Below are 20,962 nucleotides of genomic sequence, written 5' to 3'. Positions count from 1 at the left end.
CAGCTGACCCTTTTTCCTATTTCTAGAAATCTGAGACTGCCAATAATTGCTGTCAAATTGAGAACATTAAAAAAAGTCTAGTAAATAATGTTAAGCCTGAAAAATGTTCTCTTTTTCAATAGCTTTATAATCCAGAGACTTGTAATTTTTAAAGTCATCAAAAATAATTTCCAATACTGTTTTTGATATTCTAAATATTTATTCACATTATATTGTTTTCAGAGTGGAGAGATCTACAGACCAAGTCATCAAGCCAGTCAATGTGGGAGCTCTATCAAAATGGGTTGGGAAGATACCTCCAGATGTTTTACAAGACATGGCAGTGATTGCACCCATGCTTGCCAAACTTGGATATGACCCATATGCCAATCCACCTAACTATGGAAAACCTGATCCCAAAATCCTTGAAAACACCAGAAGGGTAAGTGAGAACTTCATAGTGAATTGAGAAAACTGAGTATTGAATTTGGGTCCAGGAAAGCTTTTTGTTTCATTTCTTGCTTTTTTTATGATCAGAAAATTATTTTAAAGTAGAAAAATCCTGTTTGTAAAATGCTTCATCGTCAGAAATCTTCCACTGCATTTTAAGGATAACTATGGCTCTTTCCAGGGACTGTGGGGACAATTCTTCAATCTCTTTTTTCCCATTTTCTAAGAATGATGCTTACTGTTGGAGAGATTTATTCTATTAGCTGATTATCATAAACTAGTCTAAACACCAGAATTGTTAGTGACCTCACTTCTAGTTTCTTTTTACTCTGAATCTAATGGCTGCTTTACTTTGGTTAGATGAGGCATGATTTCTTGGTATTTGAAAATTAAGCATTGACTACATGAGAAGAATTATTATAAATAGGTACAATAAACTACCCTCTGATTGAGAGAAAGTTGCTAGTAAAGTGTGACTACAACTATATCTTTTAATAAGTTATGCTCACATCTCTATAATCTTGAGAAAAGCTCAAAACTCAAAAAATCTGAATATATACCTTACCTGTATAATCTGTTTCAAATCAGATCTTAATGTATTCCTTATTTTTATTGTGGTAAAATTCAAATAACAAATTTACCATTTTAACAATTTATAAGTATACAATTCAGTACATTTGCATTGTTGTACGGCTGTCACCACCATCCATCTCAAAGACTTTTTTCATCTTTCCAATTTGAAACTACATACTCATTACACATTCCCCCTTTCTCCAGCCCCTGGCAACCACAATTCTACTTTCAATCTCTAGATTTAGTCTTTTTTGAAACTACAGTTTAAATAAGACAACCATGTTAGCATAAGTCACTGATAGGCTATTTGATTTTCAAGATTAAAATTTCTTGCCTTTTTCTGGTATATTCTTTTTATGCAGTGTTCTCCCCTCCCCACAATCTTATATCATCTCTTTATTCTGTCCTTCTTTTGATACTTTTAATTGACTAATTTATATTTCATGAGGCTGATTTCCATGTGGATTTTTTACTCTTAGATATTACTTTCGTTTTCTTTTTTCAAGTCATTAGTAGCTATTTGGAATGAGCTGTTTTCTTATAAACCATCATATAAGTTCAGTTCAGTTCAGTCACTCAGTCGTGTCCGACTCTCCGCGACCCCATGAATCACAGCACGCCAGGCCTCCCTGTCCATCACCAACTCCCGGAGTTCACTCAAACTCATGTCCACAGAGTCGGTGATGCCATCCAGCCATCTCATTCTCCGTCGTCCCCTTCTCCTCCCGCCCCCAACCTTTCCCAGCATCAGAGTCTTTTCCAGTGAGTCAACTCGTCGCATGAGGTGGCCAAAGTATTGCAGTTTCAGCTTTAGCATCAGTCCCTCCAATGAACACCCAGGATTGATCTCCTTTAGAATGGACTGGCTGGATCTCCTTGCAGTATAAGGGACTCTCAAGAGTCTTCTCCAACACCGCAGTTCAAAAGCATCGATTCTTCGGCGATCAGCTTTCTTCACAGTTCAACTCTCACATCCATACATGACCACGGGAAAAACCATTGCCTTGACTAGACGGACCTTGGTTGGCAAAGTAATGTCTCTGCTTTTTAATATACTATCAAGGTTGGTCATAACTTTCCTTCCAGTAAGTGTCTTTTAATTTCATGGCTGCAATCAGCATCTGCAGTGATTTTGGAGCCCAAAAAAATAAAGTCTGACACTGTTTCCACTGTTTTTCCATCTATTTCCCATGAAGTGATGGGACCAGATGCCATGATCTTTGTTTTCTGAATGTTGAGCTTCAAGCCAACCTTTTCACTCTCCTCTTTCACTTTCATCAAGAGGCTTTTGAGTTCCTCTTCACTTTCTGCCATAAGGGTGGTGTCATCTGCATATCTGAGGTTATTGATATTTCTCCCAGCAATCTTGATTCCAGCTTGTGCTTCTTCCAGCCCAGCGTTCCTCATGATGTACTCTGCATATAAGTTAAATAAGCAGGGTGACAATAGACAACTTTGACGTACACCTTTTCCTATTTGGAACCAGTCTGTTGTTCCATGTCCAGTTCTAACTGTTGCTTCCTGACCTGCATACAGGTTTCTCAAGAGGCAGGTCAGGTGGTCTGGGATTCCCATCTCTTTCAGAATGTTCCACAGTTTATTGTGATCGACACAGTCAAAGGCTTTGGCATAGTCAATGAAGCAGAAATAGATGTTTTTCTGGAACTCTCTTGCTTTCTCCATGATCCAGCGGATGTTGGCAATTTGATCTCTGGTGCCTCTGCCTTTTCTAAAACCTGCTTGAACATCTGGGAGTTCATGGTTTACATACTGCTGAAGCCCGGCTTGGAGAATTTTGAGCATGACTTTACTAGCGTGTGAGATGAGTGCAATTGCGTGGTAGTTTGAGCATTCTTTGGCATTGCCTTTCTTTGGGACTGGAATGAAGACTGACCTCTTCCAGTCCTGTGGCCACTGCTGAGTTTTCCAAATGTGCTGGCATATTGAGTGCAGCACTTTCACAGCATCATCTTTCAAGACTTGAAATAGCTCAACTGGAATTCCATCACCTCCACTAGCTTTGTTAGTAGTGATGCTTTCTAAGGCCCACTTGACTTCACATTCCAAGATGTCTGGCTCTAGGTCAGTGATCACGTTATCGTGACTATCTTGGTCGTGAAGATCTTTTTTGTACAGTTCTTCTGTGTATTCCTGCCACCTCTTCTTAATATCTTCTGCTTCTGTTAGGTCCATACCATTTCTGTCCTTTATCGAGCCCATCTTTGCATGAAATGTTCCCTTGGAATCTCTAATTTTCTTGAAGAGGTCTCTTGTTTTTCCTGTTCTGTTGTTTTCCTCTCTTTCTTTGCATTGATCACTGAGGAAGTCTTTCTTATCTCTCCTTGTTATTCTTTGGAACTCTGCATTCAGATGCTTATATCTTTCCTTTTCTCCTTTGCTTTTCGCCTCTCTTCTTTTCACAGCTATTTGTAAGGCCTTCTCAGACAGCCATTTCGCTCTTTTGCATTTCTTTTCCATGGGGATGGTCTTGGTCCCTGTCTCCTGTACAGTGTCACGAACCTCCATCCAGAGTTCATCAGGCACTCTATCAATCAGATCTAGTCCCTTAAATCTATTTCTCACTTCCACTGTATAATCATAAGGGATTTGATTTAGGTCATACCTGAATGGTCTAGTTGTTTTCCCTACTTTCTTCAATTTCAGTCTGAATTTGGCAATAAGGAGTTCATGATCTGAGCCACAGTCAGCTCCTAGTCTTGTTTTCGCTAACTGTATACAGCTTCTCCATCTTTGGCTGCAAAGAATATAATCAATCTGATTTCGGTGTTGACCATTTAAGCATTATTATGAAATTATAAGCTCAGTTTATAAAACTTATAAAATTAAAAAGATAGGAAAAAATTCACCTATAATGTTATCATCCAGACAGATACCATTGTTAGTACTTTGATGAATTTCCCTTTCTTCTGTACATGTTAAACAAAGGTAAGATTACATAACTTTTGACCTTTCTTTTGCACACACAAAGTCTTGTATCCCACCCTTTCCACTTAATATTCATGAGCATTTTCTCACTGTGCACATGTTTTTTAACATAATTTTTCATGGTTGTATAAATAAATCATTATATGAACCACTTTAAATCCTTTTGAAACACAGTAGTAAGTGAATGAATGAATGAAAAGTGAGTGAATGAGTGAGGTTTCCCTAGTATATGTTATATATTCATTTCACTGTTTTTCTTTTGTTGTTTACAATTTTCTCTTTGGCAAACTGTGCTGCAATGAACATCTTTGCACATACTGCATTTTAGTGGGTTCTTTTTTTAAAGGTTAGAATAATGAGAGTGGAATTAAACTATGTCAGAGAATCTAAAATTTTAAGGTGCATGATATATGTTGATAAATTTTTTTTAATCTTTTGAACTGCGAGCATAATATAGGTGATTTTATTTTAGATTTTTGCTAATTTTAATAGGTTTCATTGATTAATATAATGGAACATTTCCAGTTATTACCTACATGCATATATTCTTTTATGAAACTATTTCCTAAGTTTAAAAAAGTTTTATGTGTGTTAAAGTTTTGTCAATTATGTTCTGCTGAAGACAGTACACAGTCCAGCATCCATTATCATAGTCCTTTTTAATCTCTTGGTAATTGGTAATTCATAGCTTTTGCTTTTGTACATACTAAAATGGTTTTTATAAACCAAGGTACATGTATAAATGATATTTAGAGGTTTCCCAAGCAGTAGACATTATAGTTTTCCTACATGTGAGTTGGCTGGTTAGACTGTTCTTGGCTTGCTTGAGTGGTTAAGTAGGGAAGAATGCTGTGGTTTGAATTCTTGTGACTAGAGAGTTTGTTTCATACACATTTGTGGCTTTTGAAGAGTTTCAAAGTATACACTGGAAAAAACCTCCCTCCCCAACCCTGTCTATCTCTAAAGTAACAAGTAATTTTGGGAGAAAAAAGATAAAGTGTGAACCAAGTTGCATTTTTGAGCTTTTTGTGATAAAGCATATAAGCCGACATCCTTGTTTTGTGGAGTTTTTCAAAGCTATATATTTTCAAGGCTTTTTTCTATAAAATCTCAGATGCTAATATATCCAGCATTGATGATCGTGAAATTTCATAAAGTAATGCTTAAAAATTGATCTTCGCTTGTCAGCTGTGACATGAGATTGACTCCAGAGAAAGAAGATGGCTGGGGAGATTTTGCCCTTTATTTATGGGATGGGAGTAGGGGAAAAATTCACGTTTTGACTGGGAATATAGAATCCAAAATTCTAGGCCTAAAAATTGTATTTTTCATACAACTTTGGATAGTCTAGAAGTATTGGTGTCTGAGTCAGTGTATTTTGGAGACATGTTGCTCAATTTTGAATAGAAAATCATGTGCTTCATGGCTGCTCTGACTCAGATGGTCAATTGGAAATGAAATGCTAACATATTCCATGTCCTTTCCCATCACTGAGGTCTCTAATCCCCAAATTGTAGCACATTTCAGTAAATAGCGCCCTCTAGGTTACATTCCAGCAATCTCCCTCCCCATGTTACAGTCTAGCAATCTCCCTGCCCCTGGGTTTGTAATCTTTTTAGATTTATAGACCTTTGAGATCTGATAAAACTATGGGCCCCTGTCTGAGAAATAAGACAGCATATATATAGAGAGAATTTTATTCTGTAATTTTAATGGATTCATAGATGCCTCTAAAGCCCATCAGATTAAGAACTTCTGTTTTATAGTCTCCTTGAAAAGCTCATTCACTCGTGTGACTTTGATTACAATCTATTTGCTAATTATCATAAATCTGTATCTCCTAGGGTCTTTTTCTTGAGCCCCAAGCTCATTTTTTTCAGCTGCTTTCTGTATCTCTCCACTCGGTTGTTCACAAGGACTTCAAACTCATATCCAAAATGAATTTATTGTCCATACCTGTTCCCTGATAGAGTGAACAATCAGATTGTTCCCTGACAGAATGTTCACTAAACCGAGCAAGGATCTAGAATAGGGGCGAGATTAGCCTGTGTTTATCTATATTTGCATATGAGCCAGGGAGCAGAGTCCTCGGGACACATGGATCAAGCCCCAGACAGAGCAGTAACAGACCTGGTTACTAAACCTGAAGAGTGCGCTGAAAAGCAAATCCAGGTGTGAATGGAATATCTAGTTGAAAACCAGATTAGATAGTACTAAAGAAGAAGAAATAGTCAGATAGAAAAGCACGTATCAGTGTACAGAACCCACAGAGCAAACAAGAAGGAACTTGAATATTAAGTTAGCTGGGAGAGGGAGTTGGTTTATATTCCTGAACCAAACAGTAAGGGCACCCAAAGCTGGTGCTCGGTGACATCCTGGAGGGATAGGATAGGGAGGGAAGTGGGTGGGGGCTTCAGAATGGAAGGGACATGTGTATACCTACGGCCAGTTCGTATTGATACATGGCAAATACCATCACAATATTGTAAATGAATTATCCTCTAATTAAAATAAATAATTTTTTTTTAAAAAGGACACTGAAAAAAAGAGAAGCTACAGCTGTTGGAATCAATGTTCTTGCATTAACAGGAGAGCCTATAATGCACACCTGTGTTTTCAGAAACTTCTCTGTGTTTTTCCTGTCTCCATTCATAGCACTTCTGTTTGTCTAGTGATCACAGTTGGTTAGGATTACCTAGCTTTGCAGATGACATGTAATTAATTAATCACCAAGCCCCCTTGATTATATATTTGAAATTATCTTGACTCAATTCTTATTTTAGCTACCTTACTTATTTCAGTTTCTCCTCATTTTTCACATGAATTGTGGTTTATTCCCCTTTGTGTATGTGAGTGTATTCATTCTTCTACATTTAAAAAAATATTCAGTGACAGTTACTTTTCTAAAAATTCAAATCTGAATGTATCTGGACATACTATTCCCTTATGTAAACCTTGAATAGCTCCACTGGTACTATAGGATAAAGCCCAGACTTCTTAGAATGGTACTTTTCAACTAAATCTTTGGAAATTTTCTGAGGCACTTTTTATTGTTGGTTTCTAAGTTAATTCCATTACAATTACAGAATACACTAGTGTGGTTTCAGTCCTTTGAAATATATTGAAATGCTTTATGCTTTATGGCCAGCATATGCTCTCACATGTCACTTGAGAGGATGTGTATTCTGCAGTTGTTGCGGAATTCTATCAATATTGATTGGGTCATGTTGTTTCACAGTGTTGCTCAGATCTTCTAATTCTTATTGCTTTTGGGGGAGTCTAATTTTATCAGTTTGGAGAAAGATGTGAATTTGTTTTATTTCTATCAATTTTGCTTCATGTGTCTTGAATCTGGATCATTAGGAACATACCTTTTTATATATTCGTAAGTAATTAGCTCTTATTATGAAGTGTGTCTCTTCATCTCTGATGTTTCTCTCTGGAAATCTCCTTTGTCTCATGTAAGCGTAGCCATTTCATTGTTTTTATGCAACCATGTTGAAAATGTCATTATTTCTCCTTCATTATATGAGAATATTTTGCTTGGTGTAGAGTTCTAGATTGACAGGTTTTTTAGTTTTGTTTGCTTGTTTGTTTACTTTCAGCACTCAGAATATGTTATTTTATTGGTTGTCATTGTTTTTATGGGAAGTCAACTAAAATTCTTATGAATATAATAGCTTTTTTGTTTTTGAGTACTAAAGTTCATCTGTTCTGTACTTCTTTGACACATAGTTCACTTGATAGAATTTGTTGTTGTTTAGTTGCTAAGTCATGTCCAACTCTTTTTGATGGTATGGACTGTAGCCTGCCAGGCTCCTCTGTCCATGGATTTTCCAGGCAAGAATACTGGAGTGGGTCACCATTTGCTTCTACAGGGGATGTTTCCAGCTCAGGGATTGAATCCACATCTCTTGCATTTGCAGGCAGATTCTTTACCGCTGAGCCACCAGGGAAGCCCTGTTTTTTGTTTTTGACTGCTATAAGATTTTTCTCTTCAGTTTTTGCCAGTTTGACTAAAAAGTACCAGATTCACTGATCCTCTGCCATCTCTCGCTTCAGGTTTAATTTGCTTTTAATTAATTTACATTTGAATTCATTGATCCTTTCTTCTTCTGTGTCCAACCTGCTATTAATCCCATCCAACAACTTCATTTCAGATAATTTATTTTTCAGAACTAGAATTTCTGTTTCTTTGCTGGAATCTTCCATCTCTTCACTCATTCTGTTCATCTTCTCCTCTGAATTCTTTTAACATTTTTATAATTATTTTAAAGTTCTTATACATGGGTCTTTCTTTTGGCTCTTTTTCTTAATTATGAATTAGGCTTATTTACTTCTTTGCATGTTTTAGGGTTTGTTTCATACCAGACCTTTTGTATAAAAGAAGTAACCTAGATAATATTTTTCCTTTATTTTTCCCAGATAGGGCATATTCTTTCCTCTCTCCGGCAGCTGGGTTATTTGGCTGACCATTCAAATTTCAGTGAGTTAGACTGTGCTGGGTCTGAGCAGCAGTTTTAGTCAGTTTACTTCTAGATTTAAATGAAATTATGGAGATTTGACCTTTAGCCCAACCCGCAGTTTCCTGTGTTCTGAGGATGAGAGGCTGATTTCTTTGGCTTTTTAAAAATAGCAGCTGGCAGGGAGTGGGTTGAATCTTATATTAATGTGTTTCACCTCCGGATTGCAGCTGCAGCAGGGCCCTGGAATCTAAGGACCACACAAGTTTGGGAGATCTCTCTCCTTTCTACCTCTGCTTACTCAGCAGAAGTCCCTTGGGTTATAGTTATTAGACCAAGAGATTTATTTTTACATCTGGGCCTCTTCTAGATTTGAATTCATCATACCAGTTCACACTGCCACTGAAAGTTCAGCTTCTTTTTGTCTTATCAGCAAAATCTTTCACCTCTGGTAGGCCTGCTTTTCTGCCTACCTATACGCAGATTAGGCAATTGATTCAAGATACAAAGAGGCTCTTTGCTCACCTTTGAAGAACTCATCCTTCTCTGGAAGTCATTTAGACTTCATTGCTTCTTTGCATCCACTGCTCTTTGATGGCTCTAAAGAAAGGTTTATCTGATGTTTTCTTATCGTTTCAATGAGACCTTCTGTTTCATAACCATAATGGGACTCCTTAGAACAGCATTAAGATTCTTTGTCTGCTGCATTCAGTCTTCCTTTTCAACCTCATCTCTTTTTATCCTTCTAGTCACGCCACACTACTTGCCTTTCTCTTGGCACATTTTTATAACCCTGTACCTTTGCACTTGCTCTTCTTGCCTTGATTAGCTTGCTTCTCTTCTTCATTTTACCACTTTGTCCTTTAAGACTCAGCTCACATGACGCTTCTTATGTGCCACAGATTCTTCTACTATTCTTCGTGCCTACCTTTGCTCTTGCAGTTATAGTATCATTTATATTATTTACTACTTGTTTTATACTAAGGATTTTTCAGAGGCATGAACCACATATACATTTTGTATCTTGAGCACTTGAGAGTTAGTAGGTGTTCAATAAAATGATTGTTATTAGCAAAAATAAACCTTAGACATAGGAAGAAGAATATTTCTTTGACCAAAAATACTGTGTCCTAATATGAAGTTCTTGTAGGCAACATTTGAAGTCATAGCCCAGTTCACAGGGATTCTGCCTTTTGTGAGAAATGCTCCATTACACAGAGGTGAGCTCCAGTGGCTACCGCAGTACTTTATGATGGTGTCAGTCTGTGTTCAGTTGAGGAAAGGGAGCTACTGTAAGTATTATAGGAGTGAGGAGTCTAATATGTTAATTATGGCTTACCAAAATCTGGGAGAACTGAGGGTCTGGAAAATTTAAATTATATACTGGACATTTTATTTAAGAATGAACTAGATAAAGCTATCATAGAAAAATCAGGAAAATAGGCATTCATGATTTAAACCTGCAGTGGATGGAAAGCCAGAGTTTGCAGAGAAGCCCTGGAGACCACATCTAGCTGTCAAATGGAACCTCCGTGAGGGAGCCTGAGGGAGGGCCTGTGAGGCATGCCACCAAGATGAAGTGGGGGCTTTAGAAGAGGTCTGTGGGAGCGCTGCATGTCTTGAGAATAATGGCTTTTGCTTCATTTCCATTTAATAAATCTCATATAAATTTCTCACTGGTAGCTATTTACTCTGAACCACACAGGGAAGGGAATTACATAAGACTTAGTTTTCTACCCTAGACAGGAATGGTGGTGATACCTGTTGACCATGGACAGTCCAGCATAGTTCTTCTTTTTGCCAGCCTGACATACGTACATACCCATCTTAATCATATTAATTTCCAAATAAAGATAATGACATTATGCTTCTACCTAATGTGATGCAGTGATCCCTTACAAAACTAAAAGCATACTAACACATCTCCCCAAAAGAGGAGCCACCATGTTTCATATTGCACTTTGTTTCTGGCTGATATTTACTCCCCCAGCTGAGTCACACTGTCTTTGATATCCTGAAACCGAAATACTGAGATATAAAGTCAGACATAAGTAGCACACCTTTATTCGAGAAGAAAATCAATCTATTCAGACGTATTCATAACAAAGAAAGGAAGAAAATCCACAACACCATTGTAGTGCCCATTTCTGTACCTGTCATGTAGTCATGGACAGCATTTGTAATTTCTTTCTTTCTCTAACTACTTCATATTCCATTGCCCTCACTAACCATGTTGGTTCGATGATTCTATGCCTGGGGGAGTGACCCAAACGTTCATTCTGAAAGGGTGTGTGCCAATAATGGTCATGCCTATGTTGTTTGGCAGTAATTTTCCATTAACTTTCATTGTAAACAAGTGTAACAGAGAATCTCCTGGGTTCTAGGAAATGTCTTTCCTTCCTTTGCTGTGTATTTTAAATCCTGTTTCCTGTTGATAATCAAAATTAATCAACGAGCTAATACCTTTCTTGTCTCCTACTGATCATAGATCATCATAACAAATATAATAATAGTGAAAAAAGTAGGGAATACTGTAAGAATTAACAAAATGTTACACACAGACAGGAAATGAACAGATGCTGTAGAAAAAATGGTACTGATAGACTTGCTTAGTGCAAGGTTACTGCAAGCTTTCAATTTGTTTTAAAAAAAAAAATGCAGTGTTTGCAAAGCACCATAAAGTGTAGGTCAGTAAGATGAGGTATGCCTGTAAGAATACAACAAAGGTGACAGGATATATGTGAACACGATTGCATTATATAAGATTGTTGGGCTGGATTTGCTGAAGTTGCTCCCTTTCTTCCCTTGCTCCCATTCTCTCCTTGCCTGACTTTGAAGAAGCCAGCTACTGTGCTGGAGAATTCCTTGTGGCAAGGACCTGCATATAGCCTCTAGGAACTGAGGGTTCCTCCACTGACAGATAGCAACTCAAGTTGACAGTTATATAACCACAATGAATTGAATTCTTAAAACAATCCAAGTAAGCTCGAAAGTAGAATCTTCCTCACTGGAACCTTAAATGAGACTGTTCAGTTCAGTTCAGTCACTAAGTCGTGTCCGACTCTTTGCAACCCCATGAATCACAGCACGCCAGGCCTCCCTGTCCATCACCAACTCCCAGAGTTCACTCAAACTCATGTCCATCGAGTCGGTGATGCCATCCAGCCACCTCATTCTCTGTCGTCCCCGTCTCCTCCCACCCCCAATCCCTCCCAGCATCAGAATCTTTTCCAGTGAGTCAACTCGTTGCATGAGGTGGCCAAAGTATTGGAGTTTCAGCTTCAGCATCAGTCCTTCCAATGAACACACAGGATTGATCTCCTTTAGAATGGACTGGTTGGATCTCCTTGCAGTCCAAGGGACTCTCAAGAGTCTTCTCCAGCACCACAGTTCAAAAGCATCAATTCTTTGGCGATCAGCTTTCTTCACAGTCCAACTCTCACATCCATACATGACCACGGGAAAAACCATAGCCTTGACTGGACAGACCTTGGTTGGCAAAGTAATGTCTCTGCTTTTTAATATGCTATCTAGGTTGGTTATAACTTTCCTTCCAAGGAGTAAGTGTCTTTTAATTTCATGGCTGCAATCAGCATCCGCAGTGATTTTGGAGCCCCAAAAAATAAAGTCTGACACTTGTTTCCACTGTTTCCCCATCTATTTCCCATGAAATGATGGGACCAGATGCTGTGATCTTTGTTTTCTGAATGTTGAGCTTCAAGCCAACCTTTTCACTCTCCTCTTTCACTTTCATCAAGAGGCTTTTGAGTTCCTCTTCACTTTCTGCCACAAGGGTGGTGTCATCTGCATATCTGAGGTTATTGATATTTCTCCCGGCAATCTTGATTCCAGCTTGTGCTTCTTCCAGCCCTGGCCAATATCTTGTTAGCGGCTTTGTGAGACTATGAGCAGAGGGCTTTCAGCTGTGTGTGGACTCCTGACTCCAGAGAAACTCTTAGATAATAAATGTGTGTTCTTTTAAGCTGCCTCCTGCTGCTGCTGCTGCTAAGTCACTTCAGTCGTATCTGACGCTGTGTGACCCCATAGACGGAAGCCCACCAGGCTCCCCTGTCCCTGGGATTCTCCAGGCAAGAACACTGGAGTGGGTTGCCATTTCCTTCTCCAATGTGTGAAAGTGAAGTCGCTCAGTCGTGTCCGACCCTTAGCGACCCCACGGACTGCAGCCTGCCAGGCTCCTCCATCCATGGGATTTTCTAGGCAACAGTACTGGAGTGGCTTACCATTGCCTTCTCCGTTTAAGCTGCCTGGTTTGGGTAATACTGTGTTTGAGCTTTCTTGATATTATAGAGAACTAGCTTTTGGTTTTTATCATTCTCTTTGTTGGTGTCTTCTACTTTTTTGAACTTATATTACTATCATCTTTTCTCTTATCTTCATTATTTCCTTATCTTTACTTGAAGTTTATTCTTTCTTTCTAGCTTCCTAAGGTTGAACCTTAGGAATCAATTTTATTTATTTATTTTTATAGGGGTGTAGTTCTGGAATCAATTGTAAATATTTCATTTTTCTAATAAATACATTTAAAGCTATACATTTCCTTCTAAACTGCTTTATATTATATATTATATATATATTTTTTATATTATATATATTCTACAAATTTTGATATGTTGTATCTTCTTTGTCATTCAGTTTAAAATATTTTCTAATATCTCTTGTGATTTTTTTCTTTGGCTCATTAATTATTCAGAAGTGTGTTTATTTCCAGATTGTTTGGGTTTAGATAGTTAACTGATACTGAATTCTTCTTTAATTTAGCTATGGTTTTATGTAGCATGATTCTGCATGATTTTGATCCTTTTAAATTTGTTGATAACTGTTTTATAGTCCTGCATCTCTTCTATCTCAGGGAATGTACAATGTGCATGTGATAAGAATGTGTATTCTGCATGTGTTGAATGTAGTGTCCTTTAAGTATCAATTAGAAATTAAATCAAGGTTGTTGATAGTGTTATTCAGAGCCTGTGTGACATTACATAGTTTCATTACATAGTTTCATTCATACTGAGCATTGTGCCTGCAGAACCTCCAGGAAGAAATAGTAATGCACTGTTGTGTATGCATTGTTATATTTCTTGTGATCTGTAATCAGTGATATTTGATGTTACTATTGTGATTGTTTTGGGCACCTCAAGCCATGCCCATTTAAGACAGTAAACTTAATTGACAAATGTTTTGCGTGTTCTGATTGCTCTACTGATTGGTGATTCCTATCTCACTCCCTCTCTTTGGGCCTCACTATTTCCTGAGACATAGCAATATTGAAATTAGGCCAGTTTATAACCCTACAATGGCCTCTAAGTGTTAAGTGAAAGAAAAAGTTATATACCTCTTACATCAGAGCTAGAGATGATGAAGCTTGTTGAAGAGAGCATGTAGAAAGCTGAGACAGACCAAAAGCCGGACTTCTTGCACCTTCAGTTAGCCAAGTTGCAAATGCAAAGGGAAAGCTCTTGAAGGAAATTAAAAGTGCTCCTCCAGTAAACACACAAATGTTAAGAAAGCAAACAACCCAGGTCTCCCACATTGCAGGTGGATTCTTTACCAGCTGAGCTACAAGGGAAGCCCAAAATATTCCTTTCCAAATACTACTTCTCATTGACAATGTACTTGGTCACCCAAGAGATCTGATGGGAATGGACAATGAGATTGTTTTTTTTTTTTCATGCCTGCTAACACAGCATTCATTCTGAAGCCCATGGGTCAAGGAATAATTTTGACTTTCAAGTCTTATTCAAGAGATACTTTCATAATACTGTATCTTAGATAGAAAGCAATTCCTTTGATGGATCTGAGCAAAGGAAATTAAAAACCTCCTAGAAAGGATTCACCATTCTAGATGCTGTTAAGAACATTCGTGATTCATGGGAAGAAATCAAAATATCAACATTAACAGGAATTAAGAAGAAGTTGATTCCAACTGTCATAGATGACTTGAGGGGGTTCAAGACTTCAGTGGAAGAAGTAACTGCAGATGTGGTGGAAACAGCAAGAGAACTAGAATTAGAAATAGAACCTGAGGATGTGACTGAATTGCTATAACGTCTTGATAAAACTTTAATTCATGAGGAGGTGCTTCTTCTGGATGAGCAAGAAAAGTGGTTTCTTGAGATAGAATCTACTACTGGTGAAGATGCTATGAAGATTGTTGAAATGAAAACAAAGGATTTAGAATATTATATAAATTTAGTAGATAAAGCAGCAGTAGAGTTTGAGAGGATTGATTCCAGTTTTGAAAGAAGTTCTACTCTGTGGGTAAAGTGCTATCAAACAGTTTTGTATGCTACAGACAAATCGTTCATGAAAGGAAGAGTCAGTGCAGCAGACTTCATTGTTGTCTTATTCTTAAAAATTGCCATAGCCACCCTAACCTTCAGCCGCCACCACCCTGATGGTCAGCAGTCATTAGCATTGAGGCAAGACCCTCTACCAGCAAAATGATTATGATTCACTGGCTAGTGTCAACATAACTTTTATAGGCACTGGGACACCAAAAAAATCTGTGTGACTAGCTTTGTTGCAATATTTGCTTCATTGTGGTTGTCTGGAACCAAACTCACAGTATCTCCAAAGTGTGCCTGTATTATTTCCTGTTGTTGTTCAATCAATGTAGTGACACTGATAGACATTCAACATTGCTTTTTTCAAATGTTCATTTTTGGGACTTGAAATCCTGAATAAGTATCAGTGAGCTTCATGTGAATTCTTCATGTATTTTTCACTTAATACATTTTGCATTTAAACAAATGACTGCTGCTGTTTTATCACTAAGTCATGTCCAACTCTTTGTGACCCCGTGGTCTGTAGCCCGCCAGGCTCCTCTGTTTGTGGGTTTTCCCAGGCAAGAATACTGAAGTAGGTTGCCATTTCCTTCTCCAGGGGATCTTCTTGACCCAGGGATTGAAAATGCAGCTCGTGTTGCGTCTCCTGCCTGTCAGGTGGATTCTTTACCACTGAGTGACACGTTCTCCTAAATAGTGATTTGACAGACTGGCGAGCATACAAAGACCTCATCTTGTGGTGACAGCCTGTTGACCGTGCTTTATCACTGAATGAAGACTGCAGACTACTGCCAGTTCCTTTCTATTTTTCCACCACTTTTCAACCCGGAGATGCTGCTTGTTTCCATGGAGACAGTAGGCGTACTCAGAAGCCCTGTGCTTGCCCCTCCAAATTACTTCTTCCTCCTCTTTCCTTCTTTCCACGGATAACTTCTAAATTCTGCCATCATGGATTTAATTTTGCTTGCTTTTAAATTTCATATAAATGAAATCATACAGTTTATTTTGAAGAAAGGAAAAAAGCAGTCTCAGACATCAAAAGAACTGATCTGACACAACCTCTAGCCCATGGTTGATTAGAAACTGACTTTTTGTGCTCATCACTAAAATATGATGATTTTCTCCTTGGTATCAGTGATCTCACAGAACACCAACACAAGCCAGGAGTCCTCTTTAACCACGATGAACTGAGAAAAGACAAGAACACTTTGTAGTAACAACAAAATACCAAATACCCACCTCTTGCTTCTTAACCAAAAATAGCTTTATTCTCACTTCTAGTGTTCCCTTCTTTTAGATAAGATTTATTAAGATACCCATTTAGAGAATAATCCCTGCTTGCTGGTAGCCCCCAGTCCAGAACAAAACCCTGTTTCCTTGGACTCTTCCGCAAATCACCTAACCAAAATCATGAGAGTCCTTTCTGATGCTCTTTTCCTGAGACAACCCACATTTCCATGGTGTGTGTGTTCCCTTGCTTAAAGGAGTAATGAATTCAACATGTCCAACTACAGCTGTATTCCTGGTAGTCTTTAGCTGGAGGGTACTGACAGTATTTTTTTGTGTCTGGTTTCTGTCCTTTAACATTTGTGAGTTTCATGTTGTTGCATTTCACAGTAATTCATTTTTGTTTTTTAATGTGATACTATAGTTGCACAACTATTTGGACATTTGAGTTGTTTATACAATATCCTTGTACATGTCTTTTAATGAAAATGAGCATGCACTTTTGTTAAGAATATGCCTGAGAGTTACATTAGAATTTTCCAAGACAGTAGTCTTAAAATTCCTATGCTTCCAAATGTAGCTGATTACAGCAAAAAGATGGAAAGTAAAACCTACAAAGGGAAAAGGCACATGGGGTAAAAACTTTGGAGGAAACCAGGTGCTATCTTTCAAATGTCCCTCACAGCGGAGTCACATAGGATTTGCTTCACTCACCCAGCAACATGTGTGACAACACATGTGAATTGTTGCCAACCAGGGAGCCAACCAGAGCTTTTGAATCCAGGGGTTTTTACTGGGGATTGGTCATGTAGGCATGTAGACCCCCCAGAGAAAAAACAGATGTTCACCATAAATAAATTACTAACATAAACTAGCTGCTCAAACTGGGACAAGCCGGCCCAAGGCCTCAGACGTGCAAAAACATTCCTATAGACAGAACATTCTAGGCTCAGATCCATGGAGCCAGCCAAGAGCAGCCCTGAAAATAGGCCTTTCTTGGGAGTGTGCAACATTTGAATAAAATAGGCCTGCTAAGTTAATCTTTTCCGTCACAGAATGAATGAGGTCAGAGGGCATTTGAATGTGCAAATTTAGGAGATAATGCTAAGTGACTATATTCTGTCACTAGTAGGTGTATGAGAATTTCAGTTGTTCTACATCGTCAATATTAGAGTCAATCTTTTAAAATTTTAGTCTTTCTTATAGGAGTGTAGTGATGTTTTATTATGGTTAAAATGAGTATTCCTTAATAGCCAAAGAGAGCAAACCCTTTTTCATGCTATTTGCCACTGAATATGTTATGAAATGCTTTTTCAAGTCTCTTACCCAATTTTCTACAAAATCATTTGCTTTTTCCTTAATAATTTTTAGAAATTCTCTGCATATTTTGATGTGTGATGTTTTTATGTGTCTCACATATGTTCTCACACTTATCTGCTTTGCCTTTTCTCTCCGTTAAGGCTGTCTTTTTAAGAATAGAAATTCCTGGGACTTCATGGTGGTCCAGTGGTTTAGGTTGTTACCTAATATTGAACAGAGTTCCCTGTACAATATTACAGTAGGTTAATTTTAAATATAATAGTGTGTACATGTCAATCCCAAACTCCATAACTATCCCTCCTCCCATAAACATAAATTCATTCTGTAAGTCTGCGAGTCTATTTCTGTTTTGTAAGCAAGTTCATGTGTAGCATTTCTTTTTCTATTCTGCTTATACACAGTGTCATACGGTATTTCTCTTTCTCTGTCTGACTTACTTCACTCAGTATGACAATCTCTCGGTCCATCCATGTTGCTGCAGGTGGCATTATTTCATTCTTTTTAATGGTCGATTCTTGAATTCATTTATTTCAAAAGTAGAATTGAATAGAATGAGTTAACAGTATTGTATAACATGATGTCATATGTAGCCCTGAAGGTTCAGTAGGTTCCAATCAGGGAGGGCCCAATGGAGTTGCTTCTTCTGCGGCTCTGCTTAATCTGTACTGTAAGTTGGCCTCAGAAACTATTCTCAGTCCATCATCTATAAAAATGGAGACCATTATGAAGGAATCTCTTCATTTATTTCTTTTTTTGTCCAACTGTCCATTCATCTCTGCATCCAGGATATACAGATAATTAAGGCTCTGTCCCTCTCCTTAAGAAGTATGCTGGAAATAAATGTGTAACTAACTGTAGTTCAACATGATAACTGCCATAAATTTAAGGCATTTGGGATGCTATGTGAACACAGAACTGGCTGTACTGGATTGTCATGTTTAAAGGATAAGTTAAAAGTTCCTAGTTTGAGAAAAGAAGGAAAAAGCACCCCAGTGAAAGGAAATTGATGAAATTTTTATTGACTGTGTGTATTAACTGTCCTTCAGTGTTACTGAAAATTATGTTCAACACGTTTACCTTTGAATAGAGATGTATTCTTGCCTGGTAAGTATCCTGTAGTAAACTGATACAGTTTCTTAATCATCCTGCATGTTAAACTTTTCTCCCCTGAAAATCAACGCCCTGATGCTAAATTTGCTGTATTTATACTGCTTTCTTGTAGAGGTTCCTATGTGACATTTATTACACATTCCCAGTTCAATTGACATTCCAATCCATCTTGTCCAGCTTCCCCCAAAAGTCAATACACTTTTTCTTAAAAACATTTTTGGAGGAGTAGATGATGCTTATGAACTGATTAATATATTTCTTCTTGATATAGGGAATGTATTAATAACACCTGTCCATTGTTTGTAACACAAGATTGTTGAATGCTGCAGAAACCCAGTCTGAGGTTTGCAAAGCTGCCAGAATACTTTTAAGACAAATGAGAATATGTAAACATGCATGTTATCAGCTGTTTCATGTTTGTGTTTTAGCGATAATGAGTCTCTAGTGGGCCAGAAGAGCCCAGTGGGATTAAAGATGTAAATTTCAAAATCTAGATTCCTTTCTGCATTATCATATCTGGCTGGAGTTGTGTTTTCTCTGCATGTGAAACTATCATTGTTTCTCGAGGGGAAATGCTTTTTATATTATTAAAAATAGTGAATTGCATAACAAAATAAATATCAGGCCATGCATGGACCAATGATGAAAGTTTGTCATGAACTAAGAAGTAATCCAATTCTGTTCACTTGAGCACTCTTGGAAAGAGGATGGAAAGAAGGAAGAAGGCAGAAAGGAGGAATAAATTAGATTTGAACTTACAGTGAAATTTGAATTCATAACCAGAGGTTATAAGACTAATCTTTTAACCCTCGGAATGTGTGTGTTTTTGTACACATATGTGTATATACATGCACACACTTTGAAGAAAACAATGAGCAAAAGCAGCACTTTAAAATCTTCAGTGCATGTAGTATGGTCATTAGTATGTGTTTCTGGACGTTGTTTAAAATTTTCTTATTTTAAAAGAATGTTTTGAGTTAAGTCATTGTTCATCTTGAGTACCCAAGCCAGAAGAAACAGACTTTTGTGACCTAATCTCAGAAATAACATTCCATCACTTTTGCCATATTCTAGTTGTTCGAATCTAGTCACTTCAGGGAATGTGGCCACAAACACTTTTAGCATGAAAATAATTTAGAAATAGTTTCATATTCTCCATAAGATCAAGCCAGATTCAGAATTAGGCCTCATAACATGTCTGCCACCTTTTCCTGTAAATTGTAAGCACTTGACTGTCTGAAATCCTTGGGGAACCTATCATTCTAGAAAGTCAGGTTTCTGGGTAGATTTGTCTCGTTTAGGACCAAACCTTAATATTTTGATGTAGAATTCCTCTGCATTTTGATGATATATTTCTTTGCCTTCTTAAGTAAATTATTGATCATACTTTGAATTTTTATTTCATTCAAAGGAAATTACTGCATGATGCCCATCCTCTCTTTATATAGGATATAGAACTGTGGGTCCCTTTCTTAAAGAACTCAAGGCTTCCTATCTGCCTTTTATAATTTCTGTGTCTTCCTTTGTTTCATTTGCCACTTCTCAGTTATCAGTACTTGCCCATTACCTTCCTGTTTGCTGTGTCTGATTGCTATAGGTTGAATCCAGATAACTTGTGATGGTTAAAAATGTGTGTAAAGGAAAAGGGACCTAAAAGACTCAATTAAATAGAAGACTCAATCTTCAGTCTGCAGGTGTGTTAATAACTCCATTTTAGCTCCATGAAGACTTGTTTACATCTTAATTGTAAACTATTACTATAGGTGAGGCTGTGGTAGCCGGTGAAGTGGTATTGGGCATGGCTGGTCAGCTTCTAATTAATCTTGTAAGAAAATGGAAAGTGGCCTGAGGACAAATAACAAGAAGATGCTTTGCTTGCTTCAGTATTCAGAACCTCTTCTTTCTTGGTGTTTTGAAGCTTCACAGGCAGCTTAGATAAATTCTCTTCCCTTCTCTAGCTCTGTATTCTAGGTAATCCACAACTGAAGGCTTTGCTTACAAGGGAGTTGATTATACCTCACTCCACTAATTTGAAACTGACATTAGTCAGAGTCACTTGACTTCTAGATACCACTTTTTAAAATTTTCCTTCTCTGTCATTGGTGGCCTCTTCTCAGTCTTCTTTGCTGGTCTTCCTCTTCTCCCCGACCTCTTCATGTTGGAATACCCCCATGCCTCAGTCTTAAGTCCTCTGCTCCCTCTCTCTACCCTGAGCACGTAGGTCATCTCATCAGGTATCAAGTTTTAAATACCATCTATAAGTTGATGATTCTCAAATTTATATATCCCAGCACAGACCTGTTCCATGAATCCTAGATTTGTATTTCTGACTACTTGACATTTTCATCTGTTGTCCAGTAGACATCTCAAGCTTAACATTTCCAAATTGAACCCCTGAAAATCTGTTATATCCCAGAACCTTTCCCACCTGAGTTGATGGCTCATATTTCCAGTTGGTAATTGCTTAAGCCAAAGACTTTGGAGTCATCCTTGACTCCCCTCTGCTCTTTCACATTCCACATCTAGTCTATTAGGAAATCTCGATATAATTAGGGGGAAGAAATCCACAAAGGTACTTTGCACCACCTACGC

General features: G+C 37.8%; 1 protein-coding gene across 5 annotated transcripts in view; it reads left to right on the top strand.

Annotated features, from left to right (window-relative positions):
• TPST1 (tyrosylprotein sulfotransferase 1) overlaps positions 1-20,962 on the top strand; it is a 95,424-nt gene that overhangs the window by 63,008 nt on the left and 11,454 nt on the right. For all 5 annotated transcript variants that reach the window (XM_055409964.2, XM_055409959.2, XM_055409963.2 and 2 more), the window contains one exon: positions 223-421. In XM_055409964.2, the coding sequence (XP_055265939.1) occupies positions 223-421 (199 nt within the window). The remainder of the gene's footprint in view (positions 1-222; positions 422-20,962) is intronic.

This window comes from Moschus berezovskii, chromosome 27 (genome assembly GCF_049115385.1).
Source record: "Moschus berezovskii isolate FMDL1 chromosome 27, NW_MosBer_1.0, whole genome shotgun sequence".
In the NCBI taxonomy this organism is placed as follows: domain Eukaryota; kingdom Metazoa; phylum Chordata; class Mammalia; order Artiodactyla; family Moschidae; genus Moschus; species Moschus berezovskii.
Note: the sequence above shows the minus strand (reverse complement) of the source record. Positions and strands in the feature narration are given on the sequence as shown.